The following is a 27,152-nucleotide window of genomic DNA, read 5'->3' as shown; positions in this document are numbered from 1 at the left end:
GTGTAGAGGTGGCAGGTAGCCTAGTGGTTAGAGTGTAGAGGTGGCAGGTAGCTAGTGGTTAGAGTGTAGAGGTGACAGGTAGCCTAGTGGTTAGAGTGTAGAGGTGGCAGGGTAGCCTAGTGGTTAGAGTGTAGAGGAGGCAGGGTAGCCTAGTGGTTAGAGTGTAGAGGTGGCAGGTAGCCTAGTGGTTAGAGTGTAGAGGTGGCAGGTAGCCTAGTGGTTAGAGTGTAGAGGTGACAGGTAGCCTAGTGGTTAGAGTGTAGAGGTGGGAGGCAGGTAGCCTAGTGGTTAGAGTGTAGAGGTGACAGGTAGCCTAGTGGTTAGAGTGTAGAGGTGGCAGGTAGTCTAGTGGTTAGAGTGTAGAGGAGGCAGGTAGCCTAGTGGTTAGAGTGTAGAGGAGGCAGGTAGCCTAGTGGTTAGAGTGTAGAGGTGGCAGGTAGTCTAGTGGTTAGAGTGTAGAGGAGGCAGGTAGCCTAGTGGTTAGAGTGTAGAGGTGGCAGGTAGTCTAGTGGTTAGAGTGTAGAGGAGGCAGGTAGCCTAGTGGTTAGAGTGTAGAGGTGGCAGGTAGTCTAGTGGTTAGAGTGTAGAGGAGGCAGGGTAGCCTAGTGGTTAGAGTGTAGAGGAGGCAGGGTAGCCTAGTGGTTAGAGTGTAGAGGTGGCAGGGTAGTCTAGTGGTTAGAGTGTAGAGGTGGCAGGTAGCCTAGTGGTTAGAGTGTAGAGGTGGCAGGTAGCCTAGTGGTTAGAGTGTAGAGGTGGCAGGTAGCTAGTGGTTAGAGTGTAGAGGTGGCAGGTAGCCTAGTGGTTAGAGTGTAGAGGTGGCAGGTAGCCTAGTGGTTAGAATGTAGAGGTGGCAGGGTAGCCTAGTGGTTAGAGTGTAGAGGTGGTAGGTAGCCTAGTGGTTAGAGTGTAGAGGAGGCAGGTAGTCTAGTGGTTAGAGTGTAGAGGAGGCAGGGTAGCCTAGTGGTTAGAGTGTAGAGGTGGCAGGGTAGCCTAGTGGTTAGAGTGTAGAGGTGGCAGGGTAGCCTAGTGGTTAGAGTGTAGAGGTGGCAGGTAGCCTAGTGGTTAGAGTGTAGAGGAGGCAGGGTAGCCTAGTGGTTAGAGTGTAGAGGTGGCAGGTAGCCTAGTGGTTAGAGTGTAGAGGTGACAGGTAGCCTAGTGGTTAGAGTGTAGAGGAGGCAGGTAGTCTAGTGGTTAGAGTGTAGAGGAGGCAGGTAGTCTAGTGGTTAGAGTGTAGAGGAGGCAGGGTAGCCTAGTGGTTAGAGTGTAGAGGTGGCAGGGTAGCCTAGTGGTTAGAGTGTAGAGGTGGCAGGGTAGCCTAGTGGTTAGAGTGTAGAGGAGGCAGGGTAGCCTAGTGGTTAGAGTGTAGAGGTGGCAGGTAGCCTAGTGGTTAGAGTGTAGATGTGGCAGGTAGCCTAGTGGTTAGAGTGTAGAGGCGGCAGGGTAGCCTAGTGGTTAGAGTGTAGAGGTGGCAGGTAGCCTAGTGGTTAGAGTGTAGAGGAGGCAGGGTAGCCTAGTGGTTAGAGTGTAGAGGTGGCAGGTAGCCTAGTGGTTAGAGTGTAGAGGTGGCAGGGTAGCCTAGTGGTTAGAGTGTAGAGGAGGCAGGTAGCCTAGTGGTTAGAGTGTAGAGGTGGCAGGGTAGCCTAGTGGTTAGAGTGTAGAGGCGGCAGGTAGCCTAGTGGTTAGAGTGTAGAGGTGGCAGGTAGCCTAGTGGTTAGAGTGTAGAGGAGGCAGGGTAGCCTAGTGGTTAGAGTGTAGAGGTGGCAGGGTAGCCTAGTGGTTAGAGTGTAGAGGGGGCAGGGTAGCCTAGTGGTTAGAGTGTAGAGGTGGCAGGTAGCCTAGTGGTTAGAGTGTAGAGGTGGCAGGTAGCCTAGTGGTTAGAGTGTAGAGGTGGCAGGAGGCAGGTAGCCTAGTGGTTAGAGTGTAGAGGAGGCAGGGTAGCCTAGTGGTTGAAGAGTGTAGAGGTGGCAGGTAGCCTAGTGGTTAGAGTGTAGAGGTGGCAGGTAGCCTAGTGGTTAGAGTGTAGAGGTGGCAGGTAGCCTAGTGGTTAGAGTGTAGAGGTGGCAGGGTAGTCTAGTGGTTAGAGTGTAGAGGTGGCAGGTAGTCTAGTGGTTAGAGTGTAGAGGAGGCAGGTAGCCTAGTGGTTAGAGTGTAGAGGTGGCAGGTAGTCTAGTGGTTAGAGTGTAGAGGCGGCAGGGTAGCCTAGTGGTTAGAGTGTAGGGGCGGCAGGGTAGCCTAGTGGTTAGAGTGTAGAGGTGGCAGGTAGCCTAGTGGTTAGAGTGTAGAGGTGGCAGGTAGCCTAGTGGTTAGAGTGTAGAGGTGGCAGGTAGCCTAGTGGTTAGAGTGTAGAGGAGGCAGGTAGCCTAGTGGTTAGAGTGTAGAGGAGGCAGGTAGCCTAGTGGTTAGAGTGTAGAGGTGGCAGGTAGCCTAGTGGTTAGAGTGTAGAGGTGGCAGGTAGCCTAGTGGTTAGAGTGTAGAGGTGGCAGGTAGCCTAGTGGTTAGAGTGTAGAGGTGGCAGGGTAGTCTAGTGGTTAGAGTGTAGAGGAGGCAGGGTAGCCTAGTGGTTAGAGTGTAGAGGTGGCAGGTAGCCTAGTGGTTAGAGTGTAGAGTGGGCAGGAGCCTAGTGGTTAGAGTGTAGAGGTGGCAGGTAGCCTAGTGGTTAGAGTGTAGAGGTGGCAGGGTAGTCTAGTGGTTAGAGTGTAGAGGTGGCAGGTAGTCTAGTGGTTAGAGTGTAGAGGAGGCAGGTAGCCTAGTGGTTAGAGTGTAGAGGTGGCAGGTAGTCTAGTGGTTAGAGTGTAGAGGTGGCAGGGTAGCCTAGTGGTTAGAGTGTAGGGGCGGCAGGGTAGCCTAGTGGTTAGAGTGTAGAGGTGGCAGGTAGCCTAGTGGTTAGAGTGTAGAGGTGGCAGGTAGCCTAGTGGTTAGAGTGTAGAGGTGGCAGGTAGCCTAGTGGTTAGAGTGTAGAGGAGGCAGGGTAGCCTAGTGGTTAGAGTGTAGAGGAGGCAGGTAGCCTAGTGGTTAGAGTGTAGAGGAGGCAGGTAGCCTAGTGGTTAGAGTGTAGAGGTGGCAGGTAGCCTAGTGGTTAGAGTGTAGAGGTGGCAGGTAGCCTAGTGGTTAGAGTGTAGAGGTGGCAGGTAGTCTAGTGGTTAGAGTGTAGAGGTGGCAGGTAGTCTAGTGGTTAGAGTGTAGAGGAGGCAGGGTAGCCTAGTGGTTAGAGTGTAGAGGTGGCAGGTAGCCTAGTGGTTAGAGTGTAGAGGTGGCAGGTAGTCTAGTGGTTAGAGTGTAGAGGAGGCAGGGTAGCCTAGTGGTTAGAGTGTAGAGGAGGCAGGGTAGTCTAGTGGTTAGAGTGTAGAGGTGGCAGGTAGTCTAGTGGTTAGAGTGTAGAGGAGGCAGGGTAGCCTAGTGGTTAGAGTGTAGAGGAGGCAGGTAGCCTAGTGGTTAGAGTGTAGAGGAGGCAGGGTAGCCTAGTGGTTAGAGTGTAGAGGAGGCAGGTAGTCTAGTGGTTAGAGTGTAGAGGAGGCAGGGTAGTCTAGTGGTTAGAGTGTAGAGGTGGCAGGTAGTCTAGTGGTTAGAGTGTAGAGGTGGCAGGTAGCCTAGTGGTTAGAGTGTAGAGGAGGCAGGTAGCCTAGTGGTTAGAGTGTAGAGGTGGCAGGTAGTCTAGTGGTTAGAGTGTAGAGGTGGCAGGTAGTCTAGTGGTTAGAGTGTAGAGGTGGCAGGTAGCCTAGTGGTTAGAGTGTAGAGGTGGCAGGGTAGCCTAGTGGTTAGAGTGTAGAGGAGGCAGGTAGCCTAGTGGTTAGAGTGTAGAGGTGGCAGGGTAGCCTAGTGGTTAGAGTGTAGAGGTGGTAGGTAGCCTAGTGGTTAGAGTGTAGAGGTGGCAGGGTAGCCTAGTGGTTAGAGTGTAGAGGAGGCAGGTAGCCTAGTGGTTAGAGTGTAGAGGTGGCAGGGTAGCCTAGTGGTTAGAGTGTAGAGGTGGCAGGTAGCCTAGTGGTTAGAGTGTAGAGGTGGCAGATAGTCTAGTGGTTAGAGTGTAGAGGTGGTAGGTAGCCTTGTGGTTAGAGTGTAGAGGTGGCAGGTAGCCTAGTGGTTAGAGTGTAGAGGTGGCAGGTAGCCTAGTGGTTAGAGTGTAGAGGTGGCAGGTAGCCTAGTGGTTAGGAGTGTAGAGGTGGCAGGTAGCCTAGTGGTTAGAGTGTAGAGGAGGCAGGTAGTCTAGTGGTTAGAGTGTAGAGGAGGCAGGTAGCCTAGTAATTAGAGCGAAAGGTTGCAAGTTCAAATCCCCGAGGTGACAAGGTACAAATCTGTCATTCTGCCCCTGAACAGGCAGTTAACCCACCGTTCCCAGGCCGTCATTGAAAATAAGAGTTTGTTCTTAACTGACTTGCCTGGTAAAATAATTGTTTTTAATGTCATGATGGGGTATTGTGATGTCATGATGGGGTATTGTGATGTCATGATGGGGTATTGTGATGTCATGTTAAATAAAGATAATGTCAAGATCAAGCTTCTTGGTTACAGCAGAGATGTTCAATCCCTACTGGATCCCTACAAGATCCCTACTGCCTAAATTAATTTTGTTGCGTAAAACATTTTTTTTAAACATTTGGATAAAAGAAAAGCTGCCCTTGTGTGCACTGCCGGTAATACCATATACCCCGGTATGGTACAGGAACGATATGATGGCATGATAATCTGGACACCATCCAACCCTAGAGGCTTCTAATCAAGGCTGGTAGAGTTGGGTTGCATCCACATACCACCCTTTTCCCCATAGGACTCTGGCCAAAAGTAGTGCTCTATATAAGGAATAGGGTTCCATAGGGCTCTGGTCTAATGTAGTGCACTATATTGGGGATAGTGTGCCGTTTGGGACATCAACCTTTTTGTTACAATGCTACAGTAAAGCAGATATATCTACAACTGAATGTACAGTAAAGTACTGAAGATATTAGTAACAGTTAATTGATGCCTGGGGTCTTTCAATAGAACGAGTGACTACGGATGCAGGTTCTGAACATTGATACATCATCATCTTCACTCATGATGGATATGTGTATTTATGTAATTATATATGAAATACATTGTTAAGTGTTACTAACACACGGTCTCTGTCTTTTCTGTCCATGTCTCACCTTCTCTCTCTCTCTGTCTCACTCTCTCTCTCTCTCTCTCTCTCTCTCTCTCTCTCTCTCTCTCTCTCTCTCTCTCTCTCTCTCTCTCTCTCCCTCTCTCTCACTCTCTCTCTGTCTCTCTCTCTCTCCCTGTATGTCTCTTTCACTCCCCTGTCTCTCTCTCTCTCTCTCTCTCTCTCACTCTCTCTCTGTCTCTCTCTCTCTCCCTGTATGTCTCTTTTCACTCCCCTGTCTCTCTCTCTCTCTCTCTCTCTCTCTCTCTCTCTCTCTCTCTCTCTACTCTGGATCTCTCTCCCTGTCTCTCTCTCTTTCTCTCTCTGTCACTCTCTCTCGCTCTTTAGGTCAGACGGACACTTCAACAAAGACAGGTCGGTAAACGTTTCATCTTTCACAAATGTTTGGGTTTTTCAAAAACTTCTTTATTCCCTCCCCATTGTCATGAAGCATTGATGTAGTCCAGTGAGAGAAGGCAACACAATAGGAAGGGCTACCTTCATCACTGAGACATACCTGTGGATCACCTGGCAACACAATAGGAAGGGCTACCTTCATCACTGAGACATACCTGTGGATCACCTGGCAACACAATAGGAAGGGCTACCTTCATCACTGAGACATACCTGTGGATCACCTGGCAACACAATAGGAAGGGCTACCTTCATCACTGAGACATACCTGTGGATCACCTGGCAACACAATAGGAAGGGCTACCTTCATCACTGAGACATACCTGTGGATCACCTGGCAACACAATAGGAAGGGCTACCTTCATCACTGAGACATACCTGTGGATCACCTGGCAACACAATAGGAAGGGCTCTACCTTCATCACTGAGACATACCTGTGGATCACCTGGCAACACAATAGGAAGGGCTACCTTCATCACTGAGACATACCTGTGGATCACCTGGCAACACAATAGGAAGGGCTACCTTCATCACTGAGACATACCTGTGGATCACCTGGCAACACAATAGGAAGGGCTACCTTCATCACTGAGACATACCTGTGGATCACCTGGCAACACAATAGGAAGGGCTACCTTCATCACTGAGACATACCTGTGGATCACCTGGCAACACAATAGGAAGGGCTACCTTCATCACTGAGACATACCTGTGGATCACCTGGCAACACAATAGGAAGGGCTACCTTCATCACTGAGACATACCTGTGGATCACCTGGCAACACAATAGGAAGGGCTACCTTCATCACTGAGACATACCTGTGGATCACCTGGCAACACAATAGGAAGGGCTACCTTCATCACTGAGACATACCTGTGGATCACCTGGCAACACAATAGGAAGGGCTACCTTCATCACTGAGACATACCTGTGGATCACCTGGCAACACAATAGGAAGGGCTACCTTCATCACTGAGACATACCTGTGGATCACCTGGCAACACAATAGGAAGGGCTACCTTCATCACTGAGACATACCTGTGGATCACCTGGCAACACAATAGGAAGGGCTACCTTCATCACTGAGACATACCTGTGGATCACCTGGGAATCTCTGGAATATAAAACTTTAATATAGCCTACTTGAGTTGGTGGTGTTCTGCTAGCTAGCTTGTCTCTGTTTTAGCTTGTCTCTGCGTTAGCTTGTCTCTGTGTTAACTTGTCTCTGTTTTAGCTTGTCTCTGCGTTAGCTTGTCTCTGTTTTAGCTTGTCTCTGCAGTAGCTTGTCTCTGCGTTAGCTTGTCTCTGTGTTAGTTCGTCTCTGCGTTAGCTTGTCTCTGCGTTCGTTTGTCTCTGCGTTAGCTTGTCTCTGTTTTAGCTTGTCTCTGCGTTAGTTCGTCTCTGCGTTAGCTCGTCTCTGTTTTAACTTGTCTCTGTTTTAGCTTGTCTCTGTTTTAGCTCGTCTCTGCTCTAGCTTGTCTCTGTTTTAGCTTGTCTCTGTTTTAGCTTGTCTCTGCGTTAGCTCGTCTCTGCGTTAGCTTGTCTCTGCGTTAGCTTGTCTCTGTTTTAGCTTGTCTCTGTTTTAGCTTGTCTCTGCGTTAGCTCGTCTCTGCGTTAGCTTGTCTCTGTTTTAGCTTGTCTCTGTTTTAGCTTGTCTCTGCGTTAGCTTGTTTCTGTTTTAGCTTGTCTCTGTTTTAGCTTGTCTCTGCGTTAGCTCGTCTCTGCGTTAGCTTGTCTCTGTTTTAGCTTGTCTCTGTTTTAGCTTGTCCCTGCGTTAGCTTGTCTCTGCGTTAGCTTGTCTCTGTTTTAGCTTGTCTCTGTTTTAGCTTGTCTCTGCGTTAGCTCGTCTCTGCGTTAGCTCGTCTCTGTTTTAGCTTGTCTCTGTTTTAGCTTGTCTCTGCTTTAGCTTGTCTCTGCGTTAGCTCGTCTCTGCGTTAGCTTGTCTCTGCGTTAGCTCGTCTCTGCGTTAGCTTGTCTCTGCGTTAGCTTGTCTCTGTTTTAGCTTGTCTCTGCGTTAGCTCGTCTCTGCGTTAGCTTGTCTCTGTTTTAGCTTGTCTCTGTTTTAGCTTGTCTCTGCATTAGCTTGTTTCTGTTTTAGCTTGTCTCTGTTTTAGCTTGTCTCTGCGTTAGCTTGTCTCTGTTTTAGCTCTGCGTTAGCTTGTCTCTGTTTTAGCTTGTCTCTGTTTTAGCTTGTCCCTGTTTAGCTTGTCTCTGCGTTAGCTTGTCTCTGTTTTAGCTTGTCTCTGTTTTAGCTTGTCTCTGCGTTAGCTTGTCTCTGCGTTAGCTTGTCTCTGTTTTAGCTTGTCTCTGTTTTAGCTTGTCTCTGTTTTAGCTTGTCTCTGCATGGAGCCTCGGCAACTCATGCGTTAGCTTGTCTCTGTTTTAGCTTGTCTTTGCGTTAGCTTGTCTCTGCGTGTTAGCTCGTCTCCGTTAGCTCGTCTCTGTTTTAGCTCGTCTCTGCGTTAGCTTGTCTCTGATTTAGCTCATCTCTGCTCTAGCTTGTCTCTGTTTTAGCTTGTCTCTGTTTTAGCTTGTCCCTATGTTAGCTTGTCTCTGTTTTAGCTCGTCTCTGCGTTAGCTTGTCTCTGTTTTAGCTCATCTCTGCTCTAGCTCGTCTCTGTTTTAGCTTGTCTCTGTTTTAGATTGTCTCTGTGTTAGCTTGTCTCTGGGTTAGCTTGAATATACTGCGTTAGCTTGTCTCTGCATTAGCTTGTCTCTGTTTTAGCTTTATGTCTCTGGTTAATTGTCTCTGCATTAGCTTGTCTCTGTTTTTAGCTTGTCTCTGATGGAACCCCCATGTTAGCTTGTCTCCCCCATGCGTTAGATGGAACTTGTTTCTGTTTTAGCTTGTCTCTGTTTTAGCTTGTCTCTGGAACGTTAGCTATAGGTTCAGTCTCTGCGTTAGCTTGTCTCTGTTTTAGCTTGTCTCTGTTTTAGCTTGTCCCTTATGGGTTCAGTTAGCTTGTCTCTGCGTTAGCTTGTCTCTGTTTTAGCTTGTCTCTGTTTTAGTTATTGTCTCTGATGGAACCCCCATGTTAGCTATGGGTTCGTCTTGAATATACGTTAACCTTGTCTCTGTTTTAGCTTGTCTCTGTTTTAGCTTGTCTCTGTTTTAGCTTGTCTCTGCGTTAGCTCGTCTATACTGCGTTAGCTTGTCTCTGTTTTAGCTTGTCTTTGCGTTAGCTTGTCTCATGCGTTAGCTTGTCTCTGTTTTAGCTCGTCTCTGCGTTAGCTTGTCTCTGTTTTAGCTCATCTCTGCTCTAGCTCGTCTCTGTTTTAGCTTGTCTCTGTTTTAGCTTGTCTCTGTGTTAGCTTGTCTCTGTTTTAGCTCGTTTCTGCGTTAGCTTGTCTCTGTTTTAGCTTGTCTCTGTTTTAGCTTGTCTCTGTTTTAGCTTGTCTCTGTTTTAGCTTGTCCCTGTTATGTTAGCTTGTCTCTGCGTTAGCTTGTCTCTGTTTTAGCTTGTCTCTGTTTTAGCTTGTCTACTGTTAGCTCTCTCTGCATTAGATGGAACCCCATGTTAGCTCGTTCTGCATTAGCTTGTCTCTGTTTTAGCTTGTCTCTGTTTTAGCTTGTCTCTGTTTTAGCTTGTCTCTGCGTTAGCTCGTCCTGCGTTAGCTTGTCTCTGTTTTAGCTTGTCTTTGCGTTAGCTTGTCTCTATGTTATGTTAGCTCGTCTCTGCGTTAGCTTGTCTCTGTTTTAGCTTGTCTCTGGAACGTTAGCTTGTCTCTGTGTTAACTTGTCTCTGTTTTCGCTTTGTCTACTGATGGAACGTTAGCTTGTCTCTGTTTTAGCCCCCATGTTATGTCTCTGCGTTAGCTTGTCTCTGTTTTAGCTTGTCTCTGCAGTAACTTGTCTCTGCGTTAGCTTGTCTCTGTGTTAGTTATGTCTCTGCGTTAGCTTGTCTCTGTTATTTCGTTTGTCTCTGCGTTAGCTTGTCTCTGTTTTAGCTTGTCTCTGCGTTAGCTCGTCTCTGTTTTAACTTGTCTCTGTTTTAGCTTGTCTCTGTTTTAGCTCGTCTCTGCTCTAGCTTGTCTCTGTTTTAGCTTGTCTCTGCGTTAGCTTGTCTCTGCGTTAGCTTGTCTCTGTTTTAGCTTGTCTCTGTTTTAGCTTGTCTCTGCGTTAGCCGTCTCTGCGTTAGCTTGTCTCTGCGTTAGCTTGTCTCTGTTTTAGCTTGTCTCTGTTTTAGCTTGTCTCTGCGTTAGCCTCGTCTCTGCGTTAGCTTGTCTCTGTTTTAGCTTGTCTCTGTTTTAGCTTGTCTCTGCGTTAGCTTGTTTCTGTTTTAGCTTGTCTCTGTTTTAGCTTGTCTCTGCGTTAGCTCGTCTCTGCGTTAGCTTGTCTCTGTTTTAGCTTGTCTCTGTTTTAGCTTGTCCCTGCGTTAGCTTGTCTCTGCGTTAGCTTGTCTCTGTTTTAGCTTGTCTCTGTTTTAGCTTGTCTCTGCGTTAGCTCGTCTCTGCGTTAGCTTGTCTCTGTTTTAGCTTGTCTCTGTTTTAGCTTGTCTCTGTTTTAGCTTGTCTCTGCGTTAGCCTCGTCTCTGCGTTAGCTTGTCTCTGTTTTAGCTTGTCTTTGCGTTAGCTTGTCTCTGCGTTAGCTCGTCTCTGCGTTAGCTTGTCTCTGTTTTAGCTCGTCTCTGCGTTAGCTTGTCTCTGTTTTAGCTCATCTCTGCTCTAGCTTGTCTCTGTTTTAGCTTGTCTCTGTTTTAGCTTGTCCCTGTGTTAGCTTGTCTCTGTTTTAGCTCGTCTCTGCGTTAGCTTGTCTCTGTTTTAGCTCATCTCTGCTCTAGCTCGTCTACTGTTTTAGCTTGTCTCTGTTTTAGATTGTCTCTGTGTTAGCTTGTCTCTGCGTTAGCTCGTCTCTGCGTTAGCTTGTCTCTGCATTAGCTTGTCTCTGTTTTAGCTTGTCTCTGCGTTAGCTTGTCTCTGCATTAGCTTGTCTCTGTTTTAGCTTGTCTCTAGACGTTAGCTTGTCTCTGCATTAGCTTGTCTCTGTTTTAGCTTGTCTCTGCATTAGCTTTTCTCTGCATGGAGCCTCTTTATTTTTGTCAACAACATGAAAATGAGACAGGGTCAGAGAGGATAAATGCTGTGTTGTCGTGGAAACGCCTCACACTAGACGGATGAAGTGAATCGCCTCTGAAAACAGCTAATAGTTCACGGTACCTACTGCCACAAGACTGTTACACCTCAGTTTGTAGAAACTGTGATATGTTGCTCTATACATGTTATAGGTTCAGTGGTTGAATATACTGATGGAACCCCCATGTTATGTTATGGGTTCAGTGGTTGACTATACTGATGGAACCCCCATGTTATGGGTTCAGTGGTTGACTATACTGATGGAACCCCCATGTTATGGGTTCAGTGGTTGAATATACTGATGGAACCCCCATGTTATGGGTTCAGTGGTTGACTATACTGATGGAACCCCCATGTTATGGGTTCAGTGGTTATAATATACTGATGGAACCCCCATGTTATGTTATGGGTTCAGTGGTTGACTATACTGATGGAACCCCCATGTTATGGGTTCAGTGGTTGAATATACTGATGGAACCCCCATGTTATGTTATGGGTTCAGTGGTTGAATATACTGATGGAACCCCCATGTTATGGGTTCAGTGGTTGACTATACTGATGGAACCCCCATGTTATGGGTTCAGTGGTTGACTATACTGATGGAACCCCCATGTTATGGGTTCAGTGGTTGAATATACTGATGGAACCCCCATGTTATGGGTTCAGTGGTTGAATATACTGATGGAACCCACAGGCCCACATTTTATAGATATTCTCCAATAGCAGTCTTGAATTCCAAATGAAGGTGATTGAACTAATGCATTCGATGTACCTGTAATGAACCTGTAGTGTACCTGTAGTGTACCTGTACTGTACCTGTAGTGTACCTGTAGTGAACCTGTAGTGAACCTGTAGTGAACCTGTAGTGTAACCTGTAGTGTACCTGTAGTGAACCTGTAGTGTACCTGTAGTGAACCTGTAGTGTACCTGTAGTGAACCTGTAGTGTACCTGTAGTGTACCTGTAGTGAACCTGTAGTGTACCTGTAGTACCTGTACCTGTAGTGAACCTGTGAACCTGTAGTGTACCTGTAGTGTACTGTGTACCTGTAGTGTACCTGTAGTGTACCTGTAGTGAACCTGTACTGTACCTGTAGTGTACCTGTAGTGAACCTGTAGTGTACCTGTAGTGTACCTGTAGTCTACCTGTAGTGTTCGATTGAATCCCGCCATCTGGTTCGCTTTTTTAGGGCAATGTGAACATAAAGCTCCCCAGGTTCACTTGTCATATGTTATAACCTCTCACACTAGACTACTGTTATAACCCCTCACACTAGACTACTGTTATAACCCCTCACACTAGACTACTGTTATAACCCCTCACACTAGACTACTGTTATAACATCTCACACTAGACTACTGTTATAACCCCTCCCACTAGACTACTGTTATAACCCCTCCCACTAGACTACTGTTATAACCCCTCACACTAGACTACTGTTATAACCCCTCACACTAGACTACTGTTATAACCCCTCACACTAGACTACTGTTATAACCCCTAGACTACTGTTATAACCCCTCACACTAGACTACTGTTATAACCCCTCACACTAGACTACTGTTATAACCCCTCACACTAGACTACTGTTATAACCCCTCACACTAGACTACTGTTATAACCCCTCACACTAGACTACTGTTATAACCCCTAGACTACTGTTATAACCCCTAGACTACTGTTATAACCCCTCACACTAGACTACTGTTATAACCCCTCACACTAGACTACTGTTATAACCCCTCACACTAGACTACTGTTATAACCCCTCACACTAGACTACTGTTATAACCCCTCACACTAGACTACTGTTATAACCCCTCACACTACTGTTATAACCTCTCACACTAGACTACTGTTATAACCCCTCACACTAGACTACTGTTATAACCCCTCACACTAGACTACTGTTATAACCCCTCACACTAGACTACTGTTATAACCCCTCACACTAGACTACTGTTATAACCCCTAGACTACTGTTATAACCCCTCCCTAGACTACTGTTATAACCCCTCACACTAGACTACTGTTATAACCCCTCACACTAGACTACTGTTATAACCCCTCACACTAGACTACTGTTATAACCCCTAGACTACTGTTATAACCCCTAGACTACTGTTATAACCCCTAGACTACTGTTATAACCCCTCACACTAGACTACTGTTATAACCCCTAGACTACTGTTATAACCCCTCACACTAGACTACTGTTATAACCCCTCACACTAGACTACTGTTATAACCCCTCACACTAGACTACTGTTATAACCCCTAGACTACTGTTATAACCCCTCACACTAGACTACTGTTATAACCCCTCACACTAGACTACTGTTATAACCTCTCACACTAGACTACTGTTATAACCCCTAACACTAGACTACTGTTATAACCCCTCCCACTAGACTACTGTTATAACCCCTCACACTAGACTACTGTTATAACCCCTCACACTAGGCTACTGTTATAACCCCTAGACTACTGTTATAACCCCTAGACTACTGATATAACATCTCCCACTAGACTACTGTTATAACCCCTCCCACTAGACTACTGTTATAACCCCTCCCACTAGACTACTGATATAACCCCTCACACTAGACTACTGTTATAACCCCTAGACTACTGTTATAACCCCTAGACTACTGTTATAACCCATAGACTACTGTTATAACCCCTCACACTAGACTACTGTTATAACCCCTCACACTAGACTACTGTTATAACCCCTCACACTAGACTACTGTTATAACCCCTCACACTAGACTACTGATATAACCCCTCACACTAGACTACTGACATAACCCCTCACACTAGACTACTGTTATAACCCCTAACACTAGACTACTGTTATAACCCCTCCCACTAGACTACTGTTATAACCCCTCCCACTAGACTACTGTTATAACCCCTCCCACTAGACTACTGTTATAACATCTCCCACTAGACTACTGTTATAACCCCTTCCACTAGACTACTGTTATAACCCCTCACTGTACCATACCGTAGCTGCAGGGCTTACAGTAGGATAGCAGTGATATCGTGTCCTGTCTCTTCAGTGTGTGTGTCTTTTGTGACATTAATAGTACCCTGATAAATGACCTACCTGAGTGGGGTAGGCTGCTATCACAACCACTGGGTCCACATAACTACTGGTTTGTGTGCGTGTGTGTGTGCTGAACTGCATGTTAGATCTATTTAAAACCCAACACATGCCAGCCAAACACCCCATGCCTCTGTTACTGTGGCAGCTAACTACTTTCTTCATTTGCTAGCATTGCCCTTAACAACATTGTCAGCATGTCTCTATTCCAACAGTCTGACTGGCTGATTTCACTCCGTGTAGTTCACGAATCGTGAATTCACCTTAGTTATAGAAATGACTGCGTTTGTGAAAAGACTATAATTTGTTTATTGGTCATCAGTAGCATTATGGGTACTATTACAGAGCATTATGGGTACTGTAACAGAGCATTATGGGTACTGTAACAGAGCATTATGGGTACTGTAACAGAGCATTATGGGTACTGTTTCAGAGCATTATGGGTACTGTAACAGAGCATTATGGGTACTGTAACAGAGCATTATGGGTACTGTTTCAGAGCATTATGGGTACTGTTACAGAGCATTATGGGTACTGTAACAGAGCATTATGGGTACTGTAACAGAGCATTATGGGTGCTGTTACAGAGCATTATGGGTACAGTTACAGAGTATTATGGGTACTGTTCATATTATTATGGGTACTGTAACAGAGCATTATGGGTACTGTTACAGAGCATTATGGGTACCGTTACAGAGCATTATGGGTACTGTAACAGAGCATTATGGGTATCAAATCAAATCAAATCAAATTTATTTATATAGCCCTTCGTACATCAGCTGATATCTCAAAGTGCTGTACAGAAACCCAGCCTAAAACCCCAAACAGCAAACAATGCAGGTGTAAAAGCACGGTGGCTAGGAAAAACTCCCTAGAAAGGCCAAAACCTAGGAAGAAACCTAGAGAGGAACCGGGCTATGTGGGGTGGCCAGTCCTCTTCTGGCTGTGCCGGGTAGAGATTATAACAGAAAATGACCAAGATGTTCAAATGTTCATAAATGACCAGCATGGTCAAATAATAATAAGGCAGAACAGTTGAAACTGGAGCAGCAGCACAGTCAGGTGGACTGGGGACAGCAAGGAGCCATCATGTCAGGTAGTCCTGGGGCACGGTCCTAGGGCTCAGGTCCAGCATGGTTGAATAATAGTAAGGCAGAACAGTTGAAACTGGAGCAGGAGCATGGCCAGGTGGAGCATTATGGGTGCTGTTACAGAGCATTATGGGTACTGTAACAGAGCATTATGGGTGCTGTTACAGAGCATTATGGGTACTGTTACAGAGCATTATGGGTACTGTAACAGAGCATTATGGGTACTGTAACAGAGCATTGTGGATACTGTTACAGAGCATTATGGGTACTGTAACAGAGCATTATGGGTACTGTAACAGAGCAGTATGGGTACTGTAACAGAGCATTATGGGTACTGTAACAGAGCATTATGGGTACTGTAACAGAGCAGTATGGGTACTGTTACAGAGCAGTACATATACATTTATACATTTGTACATTTTCTAAAAACCTGTTTCTCGCTTTGTCATGATGGGGCGTTGTGATGTCATGATGGGGTTTTGTGATGTCATGATGGGGTTTTGTGATGTCATGATGGGGTGTTGCGATGTCATGATGGGGCGTTGTGATGTCATGATGGGGTGTTGTGATGTCACGATGGGGCGTTGTGATGTCATGATGAGGTGTTGTGATGTCATGATGGGGCGTTGTGATGTCATGATGGGGCATTGTGATGTCATGATGGGGTGTTGTGATGTCATTATGGGGTGTTGTGATGTCATGATGTCATGATGGGGTTTTGTGATGTCATGATGGGGCATTGTGATGTCATGATGGGGCGTTGTGATGTCATGATGGGGTGTTGTGATGTCATTATGGGGTATTGTGATGTCATGATGGGGTGTTGTGATGTCATGATGGGGTTTTGTGATGTCATGATGGGGTTTTGTGATGTCATGATGGGGCGTTGTGTGTAGATTGAAGAGGAAATGTTTTTATTCAATCCATTTTCGAATAAGGCTGTAACGTAATAAAAGTGTGGTAAAATATAAGGCGTCCGAATGTTTTCCCAAGGCACTGTATGTGGACACCCCTTCAAATGAGTGGATACTGCTATTTCAGCCACACCTGTTGCTGACTGGTATATGAAATCGAGCACACAGCCATGCAATCTCCATAGACAAACGTTGGCAGTGGAATGGCCTTACTGAAGATCTCAGTGACCTTCAACGTGGCCCTGTCATAGGATGCCAACCGTCCAACAAGTCAGTTCATCAAATTCATCAACTTTAAGTGCTGTTATTGCTAAGTGGAACCGTCTAGGAGCAACAACGGCTCAGCCGCAAAGTGGTAGACCACACCGCTGAGTGCTGAACCGTTTAGAGCACCCAAATCATCTGTCTTCGGTTGCAACACTCGGAAGCAACATCAGCACAAAAGCTTCCCCGACGGGGAGCTTCATGAAATGGGTTTCCATGGCCGAGCAGCCGCACACAAGCCTAAGATCACCGTTGTGTAATGCCAAGTGTCGGCTGGAGTGGTGTAAAGCTCATCGCCATTGGACTCTGGAGCTGTGGAAACGCGTTCTCTGGTGATGAATCACACTTCACCATCTGGCAGTCTGACGGACGAATCTTGGTTTGGCGTATGCCAGGAGATACTACCTATCCCAATGCATAGTTACCAACTGTAAAGTTTGGTGGATGAGGAATAATGGTCTGGGGCTGTTTTTCATGCTTCAGGCCCCTTAGTTCCAGTGAAGGGAAATCTTAACACTACAGCATAAAGACATTCTAGGCGATTCTGTGCTTCCAACATTGTGGCAAGAGTTTGGGGAAGGCCCTTTCCTGGTTCAGCATGACAACGCCCCTGTGAACAAAGCAAGGTCCATACAGAAATGGTTTGTCGAGATCGGTGTGGAAGAACTTGACTGGCCTGCACAGAGCCCTGACCTCAACCCCATCGAACACCTTTGGGATGAATTGGAACGCCGACAGCGAGCCAGGGCCTAATCGCCAAAACATTAGTGCCCGACCTCACTAATGCTCTTGTGGTTGAACGGAAGCAATTCCCCACAGCAATGTTCCAACATCTAGTGGAAAGCCTTCCCAGAAGAGTGGAGGCTGTTATAGCAGTAATGTTTCTACATCTAGTGGAAAGCCTTCCCAGAAGAGTGGAGGCTGTTATAGCAGCAATGTTCCAACATCTAGTGGAAAGCCTTCCCAGAAGAGTGGAGGCTGTTATAGCAGCAATGTTCCAACATCTAGTGGAAAGCCTTCCCAGAAGAGTGGAGGCTGTTATAACAGCAATGTTCCAACATCTAGTGGAAAGCCTTCCCAGAAGAGTGGAGGCTGTTATAGCAGCAATGTTCCAACATCTAGTGGAAAGCCTTCCCAGAAGAGTGGAGGCTGTTATAGCAGCAATGTTCCAACATCTAGTAGAAAGCCTTCCCAGAAGAGTGGAGGCTGTTATAGCAGCAATGTTCCTACATCTAGTGGAAAGCCTTCCCAGAAGAGTGGAGGCTGTTATAGCAGCAATGTTCCTACATCTAGTGGAAAGCCTTCCCAGAAGAGTGGAGGCTGTTATAGCAGCAATGTTCCAACATCTAGTGGAAAGCCTTCCCAGAAGAGTGGAGGCTGTTATAGCAGCAATGTTCCAACATCTAGTGGAAAGTCTTCCCAGAAGAGTGGAGGCTGTTATAGCAGCAATGTTCCAACATCTAGTGGAAAGCCTTCCCAGAAGAGTGGAGGCTGTTATAGCAGCAATGTTCCAACATCTAGTGGAAAGCCTTCCCAGAAGAGTGGAGGCTGTTATAGCAGCAATGTTCCAACATCTAGTGGAAAGCCTTCCCAGAAGAGTGGAGGCTGTTATAGCAGCAATGTTCCAACATCTAGTGGAAAGCCTTCCCAGAAGAGTGGAGGCTGTTATAGCAGCAATGTTCCAACATCTAGTGGAAAGCCTTCCCAGAAGAGTGGAGGCTGTTATAGCAGCAATGTTCCAACATCTAGTGGAAAGCCTTCCCAGAAGAGTGGAGGCTGTTATAGCAGCAATGTTCCAACATCTAGTGGAAAGATTGAATGCTGTTATAGCAGCAAAGGGACCAACTCTAGTTTAATGATTTTGTAACCATCTGGATTTCACCGTGATAACAGTCTACTGCTCAATGGGGAGAGCACTGCACTGCACTGCACTGCACTGCACTGCACTGCACTGCACTGCACTGCACTGCAAGCCAACAACACAACAACACAGGGCACAGTGTCCTTCGCTCCCGAGTCCCGCCTACTGAACACCGCTGTCCTGCAGTAACTTAGAGGGACGTAGCTAGGTGACAAGCAGTAGCTAGATAGTAGCAGGTCAGGGTGACAAGCAGTAGCTAGATAGTAGCAGGTCAGGGTGACAGGCAGTAGCTAGATAGTATTAGGTCAGGGTGACAAGCAGTAGCTAGATAGTAGCAGGTCAGGGTGACAAGCAGTAGCTAGATAGTAGCAGGTCAGGGTGACAAGCAGTAGCTAGATAGTATTAGGTCAGGGTGACAAGCAGTAGCTAGATAGTAGCAGGTCAGGGTGACAAGCAGTAGCTAGATAGTATTAGGTCAGGGTGACAGGCAGTAGCTAGATAGTATTAGGTCAGGGTGACAAGCAGTAGCTAGATAGTATTAGGTCAGGGTGACAGGCAGTAGCTAGATAGTATTAGGTCAGGGTGACAAGCAGTAGCTAGATAGTAGCAGGTCAGGGTGACAAGCAGTAGCTAGATAGTATTAGGTCAGGGTGACAAGCAGTAGCTAGATAGTAGCAGGTCAGGGTGACAAGCAGTAGCTAGATAGTATTAGGTCAGGGTGACAAGCAGTAGCTAGATAGTAGCAGGTCAGGGTGACAAGCAGTAGCTAGATAGTATTAGGTCAGGGTGACAGGCAGTAGCTAGATAGTATTAGGTCAGGGTGACAAGCAGTAGCTAGATAGTATTAGGTCAGGGTGACAAGCAGTAGCTAGATAGTATTAGGTCAGGGTGACAGGCAGTAGCTAGATAGTAGCAGGTCAGGGTGACAGGCAGTAGCTAGATAGTAGCAGGTCAGGGTGACAGGCAGTAGTAGCTAGATAGTAGCAGGTCAGGATGACAGGCAGTAGCTAGATAGTATTAGGTCAGGGTGACAGGCAGTAGCTAGATAGTAGCAGGTCAGGGTGACAGGCAGCAGTAGCTAGATAGTAGCAGGTCAGGATGACAGGCAGTAGCTAGATAGTATTAGGTCAGGGTGACAGGCAGTAGCTAGATAGTAGCAGGTCAGGGTGACAGGCAGTAGTAGCTAGATAGTATTGGGTCAGGGTGACAGGAAGTAGTAGCTAGATAGTATTAGGTCAGGGTGACAGGCAGTAGTAGCTAGATAGTATTGGGTCAGGGTGACAGGAAGTAGTAGCTAGATAGTATTAGGTCAGGGTGACAGGCAGTAGTAGCTAGATAGTAGCAGGTCAGGGTGACAGGCAGTAGCTAGGTAGTAGCAGGTCAGGGTGACAGGCAGTAGCTAGATAGTATTAGGTCAGGGTGACAGGCAGTAGCTAGATAGTAGCAGGTCAGGGTGACAAGCAGTAGCTAGATAGTAGCAGGTCAGGGTGACAAGCAGTAGCTAGATAGTATTAGGTCAGGGTGACAAGCAGTAGCTAGATAGTAGCAGGTCAGGGTGACAAGCAGTAGCTAGATAGTATTAGGTCAGGGTGACAAGCAGTAGCTAGATAGTAGCAGGTCAGGGTGACAAGCAGTAGCTAGATAGTATTAGGTCAGGGTGACAGGCAGTAGCTAGATAGTATTAGGTCAGGGTGACAAGCAGTAGCTAGATAGTATTAGGTCAGGGTGACAAGCAGTAGCTAGATAGTATTAGGTCAGGGTGACAGGCAGTAGCTAGATAGTAGCAGGTCAGGGTGACAGGCAGTAGCTAGATAGTAGCAGGTCAGGGTGACAGGCAGTAGTAGCTAGATAGTAGCAGGTCAGGATGACAGGCAGTAGCTAGATAGTATTAGGTCAGGGTGACAGGCAGTAGCTAGATAGTAGCAGGTCAGGGTGACAGGCAGCAGTAGCTACTGATAGTAGCAGGTCAGGATGACAGGCAGTAGCTAGATAGTATTAGGTCAGGGTGACAGGCAGTAGCTAGATAGTAGCAGGTCAGGGTGACAGGCAGTAGTAGCTAGATAGTATTGGGTCAGGGTGACAGGAAGTAGTAGCTAGATAGTATTAGGTCAGGGTGACAGGCAGTAGTAGCTAGATAGTATTGGGTCAGGGTGACAGGAAGTAGTAGCTAGATAGTATTAGGTCAGGGTGACAGGCAGTAGTAGCTAGATAGTAGCAGGTCAGGGTGACAGGCAGTAGCTAGGTAGTAGCAGGTCAGGGTGACAGGCAGTAGCTAGATAGTATTAGGTCAGGGTGACAGGCAGTAGCTAGATAGTAGCAGGTCAGGGTGACAGGCAGTAGCTAGATAGTATTAGGTCAGGGTGACAGGCAGTAGCTAGATAGTAGCAGGTCAGGGTGACAGGCAGTAGTAGCTAGATAGTATTGGGTCAGGGTGACAGGCAGTAGTAGCTAGATAGTAGCAGGTCAGGGTCACAGGCAGTAGCTAGATTGTATCAGGCCAGGGTCACAGGCAGTAGCTAGATTGTATCAGGCCAGGGTCACAGGCAGTAGCTAGATTGTATCAGGCCAGGGTCACAGGCAGTAGCTAGATTGTATCAGGCCAGGCTCACAGGCAGCTAAAGCACATTTGTTGCTTTACTAGTCTGATAAAAATGGAATGATTCTGAACACTCCCATGTCCCAACTTCGGCAGTCAAGTTTCAAGCCATAAGCATTAACTAGCTAGCTGTGGCTGCAGAGGATCTTAAAATTGTCTCTCTACTGCGGTCCCTGTTGATGTGGATCAGGGCGTGTTCCCTCCTCTACTTCCTGAAGTCAACAATGAACTCCTTTGTTTTGCTGGCGTTGATGGAAAGGTTGTTGACCTGACGTGACATGCTGTGTTGTGGTGTGGCCTGACCTGACGTGACATGCTGTGTTGTGGTGTGGCCTGACCTGACGTGACATGCTGTGTTGTGGTGTGGCCTGACCTGACGTGACATGCTGTGTTGTGGCCTGGCCTGACGTGACATGCTGTGTTGTGGTGTGGCCTGACCTGACGTGACATGCTGTGTTGTGGTGTGGCCTGGCGTGACGTGACATGCTGTGTTGTGGTGTGACCTGACGTGACATGCTGTGTTGTGGTGTGGCCTGACCTGACGTGACATGCTGTGTTGTGGCCTGGCCTGACGTGACATGCTGTGTTGTGGTGTGGCCTGACCTGACGTGACATGCTGTGTTGTGGTGTGGCCTGGCGTGACGTGACATGCTGTGTTGTGGTGTGACCTGGCGTGACATGCTGTGTTGTGGTGTGGCCTGACCTGACGTGACATGCTGTGTTGTGGCCTGACCTGACATGCTGTGTTGTGGTGTGGCCTGACCTGACGTGACATGCTGTGTCCTGGCGTGACATGCTGTGTTGTGGTGTGACATAATATATAAATAATATATGCCATTTAGCAGACGCTTTTATCCAAAGCGACTTACAGTCATGTGTGCATACATTCTACGTATGGGTGGTCCCGGGGATTGAACCCACTACCCTGGCGTTACAAGTGCCATGCTCTACCAACTGAGCTACAGAAGGACCTGCTGTGTTGTGGTGTGGCCTTGCGTGACGTGACATGCTGTGTTGTGGTGTGGCCTGGCGTGGTGTTGTTGGCTGCCTGAAATTTTTATGAACAGAACACAACTATTTTCCGTAGGTTTTACCACAATAAATTATATTGAAAACGTTTTTTAATGACTAGATTACTAATCCCACCACAATAATTAATTGACAGGTCTGAAACCCAACCAACCCGCCCCTTCCCTAAAACACCACCCATAGTTATTGATAGACAGCTCTGAAACCCTACCAACTCTGTGACTCTCACAAATATCCTGCTTCTGCCCATTGATTGACAAACCTAACTGTTAAGAAAATGGCCAGAAGAAAACCAACACGAGGAAATTAAAAGAACAATGGGAGGAGGAGTCAGGATTTAAATTAGAATAATGACATCATAATCATGTAGATTTACATTAGAATAATGACGTCATGATAATATAGATTTACATTAGAATAATGACATCATGATAATGTAGATTAACATTAGAATAATGACATCATGATAATGTAGATTTACATTAGAATAATGACATCATAATATTGTAGTACAATTAGAAATATGAACTTTGATTGCTCTTTTAATATGTTTCTTTCTAGATATGGCAGTGTTCTCTGGAAGGGCATTGAACAGAAACTCTCAACTAGAAAAAGCACATTTTAGTTTATCATAAAAATTTGGTCATTGATCATGTTTACATAAAAATAATATTGCAAACGAGTCATTAATTTATCATGATCAAATGTGTCGGCTCCTCTCCTTGTTCGGGCGGCATTCTCCTGTAACGGCGTTCTTCGTTTGTAGAAAGAGAGTCGGACAGAAATGCAGCGTGGTGGTTACTCATGTCTTTAATGAAGAAAAACGGAACGATACATGAAATAACTATAAATACAAAAACAACAAACGGAACGTGAAACCTAATACAGCCTATCTGGTGAACACTACACAGAGACAGGAACAATCACCCACGAAACACAAAGCGAAACCCATGCTACCTAAATACGGTTCCCAATCAGAGACAACGAGAATCACCTGACTCTGATTGAGAACCGCCTCAGGCAGCCAAGCCCATACAACACCCCTACTCAGCCGCAATCCCAATAACCACAAAACCCCAATACGACAATACAACAAAACAAACCCATGTCACACCCTGGCCTGACCAAACAATCAACGAAAACACAAAACACTAAGACCAAGGCGTGACAGAACCCACCCCCCCCCTAAGGTGCGGACTCCCGGACGCACCTCAAAACCATAGGGAGGGTCCGGGTGGGCGTCTGTCCATGGTGGCGGTTCCGGCTCGGGACGTGGACCCCACTCCATTAAAGTCATAGTTCCTCTCCTTGTTCGGGCGGCGTTCTGCGTTCGGCGTCACTGGCTTCCTAGCCATCACCGCTCCATGTTTCCATTTGTTTTGTCTTGTTTCCACACACACCTGGTTTTCATTATCTAATCACACTGCATGTATTTAGTCCTCTGTTCCCCTCTATGTCTTTGTGTGTAATTGTTTATTGTTACTTGAGATGTTCATGCGCTATACTTTAGTTCATGTTTTCTTTTGGGCACTTTGATGTCATTTTGTGCCTATTTCTTTACCGGAGTAAAGTGCGCCTGTTTAATCTACTTTGTTCTCCTGACTTCGACCTCCTGTACACAGCCATAACAAGCAGAGGTATTTCATAAAGAATCCTTCATACTAAAACATGTTTTTACGACCTACTCGTATATATATATAAATATTGTGTTATTGTGTAGGCCAGATTTGATTAATAGAAACAAATAACAGAACTGCATACATAATGCAATTGTGTTATGGTTCATAAAGCCACACATTGAGGAAATATAAAGGGCTTTTAAATTGTAACAAATCTGTCGCCTGCAGTTACAGGACTAGGATGCTATCAATATTTTTGGGGGGCCATTTTGAATAGCAACAGTGAGTAGACTACATATTTGACAACAAATCAAGGAAGAAACAGAATAATTCTAGAAGTATGAGGAATAACAAGTGTTTTGCCTTGTTTGAAGTGCTGTCACCATGACCATGTTACAACTCTTTTTGGGATAGGGGGCAGCATTTTCACTTTTGGATGAATAGCGTGCCCAGAGTGAACTGCCTCCTACTCTGTCCCAGATGCTAATATATTAATATTATTATTACTATTGGATAGAAAACACTATGAAGTTTCTAAACCTGTTTGAATGATGTCTGTGAGTATAACAGAACTCATATGGCAGGCAAAAACCTGAGAAAAAATCCAACCAGGAAGTGGGACATCTGAGGTTTGTAGTTTTTTTAAAGATTGGCTTACCGAATACACATTGAGATATGGATAAAGTTGCGGCTTCCACTAGATGTCCACCGTCTTTAGGAACTTGAGGATTCTGCTATAAAGGAGTCAGTGGTCTGGTCTGGCAGAGAGCCTTGGTCTCATGACGCATGCTCCCGACAGTTACCTCTCTTTCCAGTGCTTTTCTTCATTCAGACAAAGGAATTCTCTGGTTGGAACATTATTGATGTTTTATGTTAAAACATCCTAAAGATGATTCCATACATTGTTTGACATGTTTCTACGGACAGGAACGGAACTTTTCGAGTTTTTGTCTGGATGAAGTGCCTGCGCCTCATGAAGATCGATTACTGGGCTGAACACGCTAACAACAAGTGGCTATTTGGACATAAATGATGGACTTTATGGAACTTTATGGAACAAATCAGTCATTTATTGTCGAACTGGGATTCCTGGGAGTGCCTTCTGGTGAAGATCATCAAAGGTAAGTGAATATTTATGGTGTAACTTCTAACTTCTGTTGACTCCAAAATGGCGGATATTTCTCAGGCTGGATTGGGCTCTGAGCACCATTCTCAGATTAAGTTTTTCCGTAAAGGTTTTTTGAAATCTGACACAGCGGTTGCATTAAGGAGAAGTCTATCTTTCATTCTGTGAATAACAGTTGTACCTTTTATCAATGTTTATTATGAGTATTTCTGCAAAACCGACTCATGACCATGACCGATTCATGTCCGCTACATTCGTGCCCCTTTGACCTCCTCCCCATATTGGGCAGTATTGTAACACGCAGGATGTGAACCTGGGTTTCCCATGGGAGAAACCAACGTTTAGACCAATAGGAAACCAACGTTTAGACCAATAGGAAACCAACGTTTAGACCAATAGGAAACCAACGTTTAGATCAAGAGGAAACTCCTTTAAGACCAGGAGGAAACCAACGTTTAGACCAAGAGGTCAGTCTTCTTAGACCAATAGGAAACCAACATTTAGACCAAGAGGTCACTCCTTTTAGACCAATAGGAAACCAATGTTTAGACCAATAGGAAACCAACGTTTAGACCAAGAGGTCACTCCTTTTAGACCAAGAGGACACTCCTTTTAGACCAGGAGGAAACCAACGTTTAGACCAAGAGGTCAGTCTTCTTAGACCAATAGGAAACCAACATTTAGACCAAGAGGTCACTCCTTTTAGACCAATAGGAAACCAACATTTAGACCAATAGGAAACCAACGTTTAGACCAAGAGGTCACTCCTTTTAGACCAAGAGGACACTCCTTTTAGACCAAGAGGAAACCAACGTTTAGACCAAGAGGAAACCAACGTTTAGACCAAGAGGTCACTGCTTTTAGACCAAGAGGTCACTGCTTTTAGACCAAGAGGTCACTGCTTTTAGACCAAGAGGTCACTGCTTTTAGACCAAGAGGTCACTGCTTTTAGACCAAGAGGTCACTGCTTTTAGACCAAGAGGTCACTCCTTTTAGACCTAGAGGTCACTCCTTTTAGACCTAGAGGTCACTCCTTTTAGACCTAGAGGTCACTCCTTTTAGACCTAGAGGAAACTCCTTTTAGACCAAGAGGTCACTGCTTTTAGACCAAGAGGTCACTGCTTTTAGACCAAGAGGTCACTGCTTTTAGACCAAGAGGTCACTGCTTTTAGACCAAGAGGTCACTGCTTTTAGACCAAGAGGTCACTGCTTTTAGACCAAGAGGTCACTCCTTTTAGACCAAGAGGTCACTCCTTTTAGACCAAGAGGTCACTCCTTTTAGACCAAGAGGTCACTGCTTTTAGACCAAGAGGTCACTGCTTTTAGACCAAGAGGTCACTGCTTTTAGACCAAGAGGTCACTGCTTTTAGACCAAGAGGTCACTGCTTTTAGACCAAGAGGTCACTGCTTTTAGACCAAGAGGTCACTGCTTTTAGACCAAGAGGAAACCAACGTTTAGACCAAGAGGTCACTGCTTTTAGACCAAGAGGTCACTCCTTTTAGACCTAGAGGTCACTGCTTTTAGACCAAGAGGTCACTCCTTTTAGACCAAGAGGTCACTCCTTTTAGACCAAGAGGTCACTGCTTTTAGACCAAGAGGTCACTCCTTTTAGACCAAGAGGTCACTCCTTTTAGACCAAGAGGTCACTGCTTGATCAGGTTTAGGGACTTCATTGAGATAGTTCCTTAAGATGTTTTGTTTAGGGAATGGGCTAAGAGGGCTATTCTAGAATGTACAATATTATTGAACATGATTATCCTGTAATTGGATAGGACAACTCCCCCAACGACACACCTTTTTGATTTAGCCCTGCGCTAATACTCTGCGCTAACACTCTGCGCTAACACTCTGCGCTAACACACTGCGCTAACACACTGCGCTAACACACTGCGCTAACACTCTGCGCTAACACTCTGCGCTAACACTGGCCTAAGAATTCCAATATGAACCATCCTCGTTGCCTTTCCCACCCATAGCTTAGCTGAAAGCAGCAGGCTGAAAGGCTCCCAGAAATAGACAGCATACTTATATCCTCTCTCTCTCTCTCTCTCTCTCTCTCTCTCTCTCTCTCTCTCTCTCTCTCTCTCTGTCTCTCTCTCTCTGTCTCTCTCTCTCTCTCTCTCTCTCTCTCTCTCTCTCTCTCTCTCTCTCTCTCTCTCTCTCTCTCTCTCTGTCTCTCTCTCTCTCTCTCTCTCTCTCTCTCTCTCTCTGCTCAGTAGAAGAATGGTTGCTGTGGGAACAGAGTGAGTTATCACAAGTGCTTACGTGAAGAACCATGTGGGCGAGATGGGAAGAGAGAGATGGTAGAGAGGAGAGGGGAGAGAGGAAAGAAAGAGGGAGAGAGGAAACAGAGAGAGAGACCGAGAGCGTCAGGAAGAGAGAGAGAGAATGGGAGATAGAGAGAGAGAGTCAGGAAGAGAGCGAGATAGAGAGAGTGATGTGTGAGAATCATTGAACCTGCAGAGAGAGAGAAATATGAGATATCTCCCAACATGATGATCCCACTAATCTGTACCCACATACTGAGCCGCTATCTACTACACTACTCTCTCTGGGAAGACTGACAGAGAGAGATGGGAGAGAGCTATGAGAGGGTGAAGGAGAGAGCTATGAGAGGGTGAAGGAGAGAGATATGAGAGGGCGAAGGAGAGAGAAAGAGAGATGAGAGGGTGAAGGAGAGAGAGAGATGAGAGGGTGAAGGAGAGAGAGAGATGAGAGGGTGAAGGAGAGAGATGTGAGAGGGTAAGGAGAGAGAGAGATATGAGAGATTGACGAGGAGAGAGAGATAAATATGAGTGGGTGACAGGGAGAGAAAGAGAAATGAAAGGATGAAGGAGAGAGAGAGAGAGAGTGTGCAAAGCTGTCATCAAGGCCAAGGGGTGGCAATTTGACAAATCTGAAATATAAAATATATTTTGATTTGTTTAACACTTTTTTGGTT

The 27,152-nt window shown here is 46.0% G+C and overlaps 1 protein-coding gene across 1 annotated transcript in view; it reads left to right on the top strand.

Moving 5' to 3' along the window:
* LOC124045390 overlaps window positions 1-27,152 on the top strand; it is a 103,325-nt gene that overhangs the window by 25,358 nt on the left and 50,815 nt on the right. The window contains exon 2 of the mRNA XM_046364686.1: window positions 5,462-5,488. Within this exon, the coding sequence (XP_046220642.1) occupies window positions 5,462-5,488 (27 nt within the window). The remainder of the gene's footprint in view (window positions 1-5,461; window positions 5,489-27,152) is intronic.

This window comes from Oncorhynchus gorbuscha, linkage group LG10, assembly GCF_021184085.1.
Source record: "Oncorhynchus gorbuscha isolate QuinsamMale2020 ecotype Even-year linkage group LG10, OgorEven_v1.0, whole genome shotgun sequence".
Lineage (NCBI taxonomy): Eukaryota > Metazoa > Chordata > Actinopteri > Salmoniformes > Salmonidae > Oncorhynchus > Oncorhynchus gorbuscha.
Note: the sequence above shows the minus strand (reverse complement) of the source record. Positions and strands in the feature narration are given on the sequence as shown.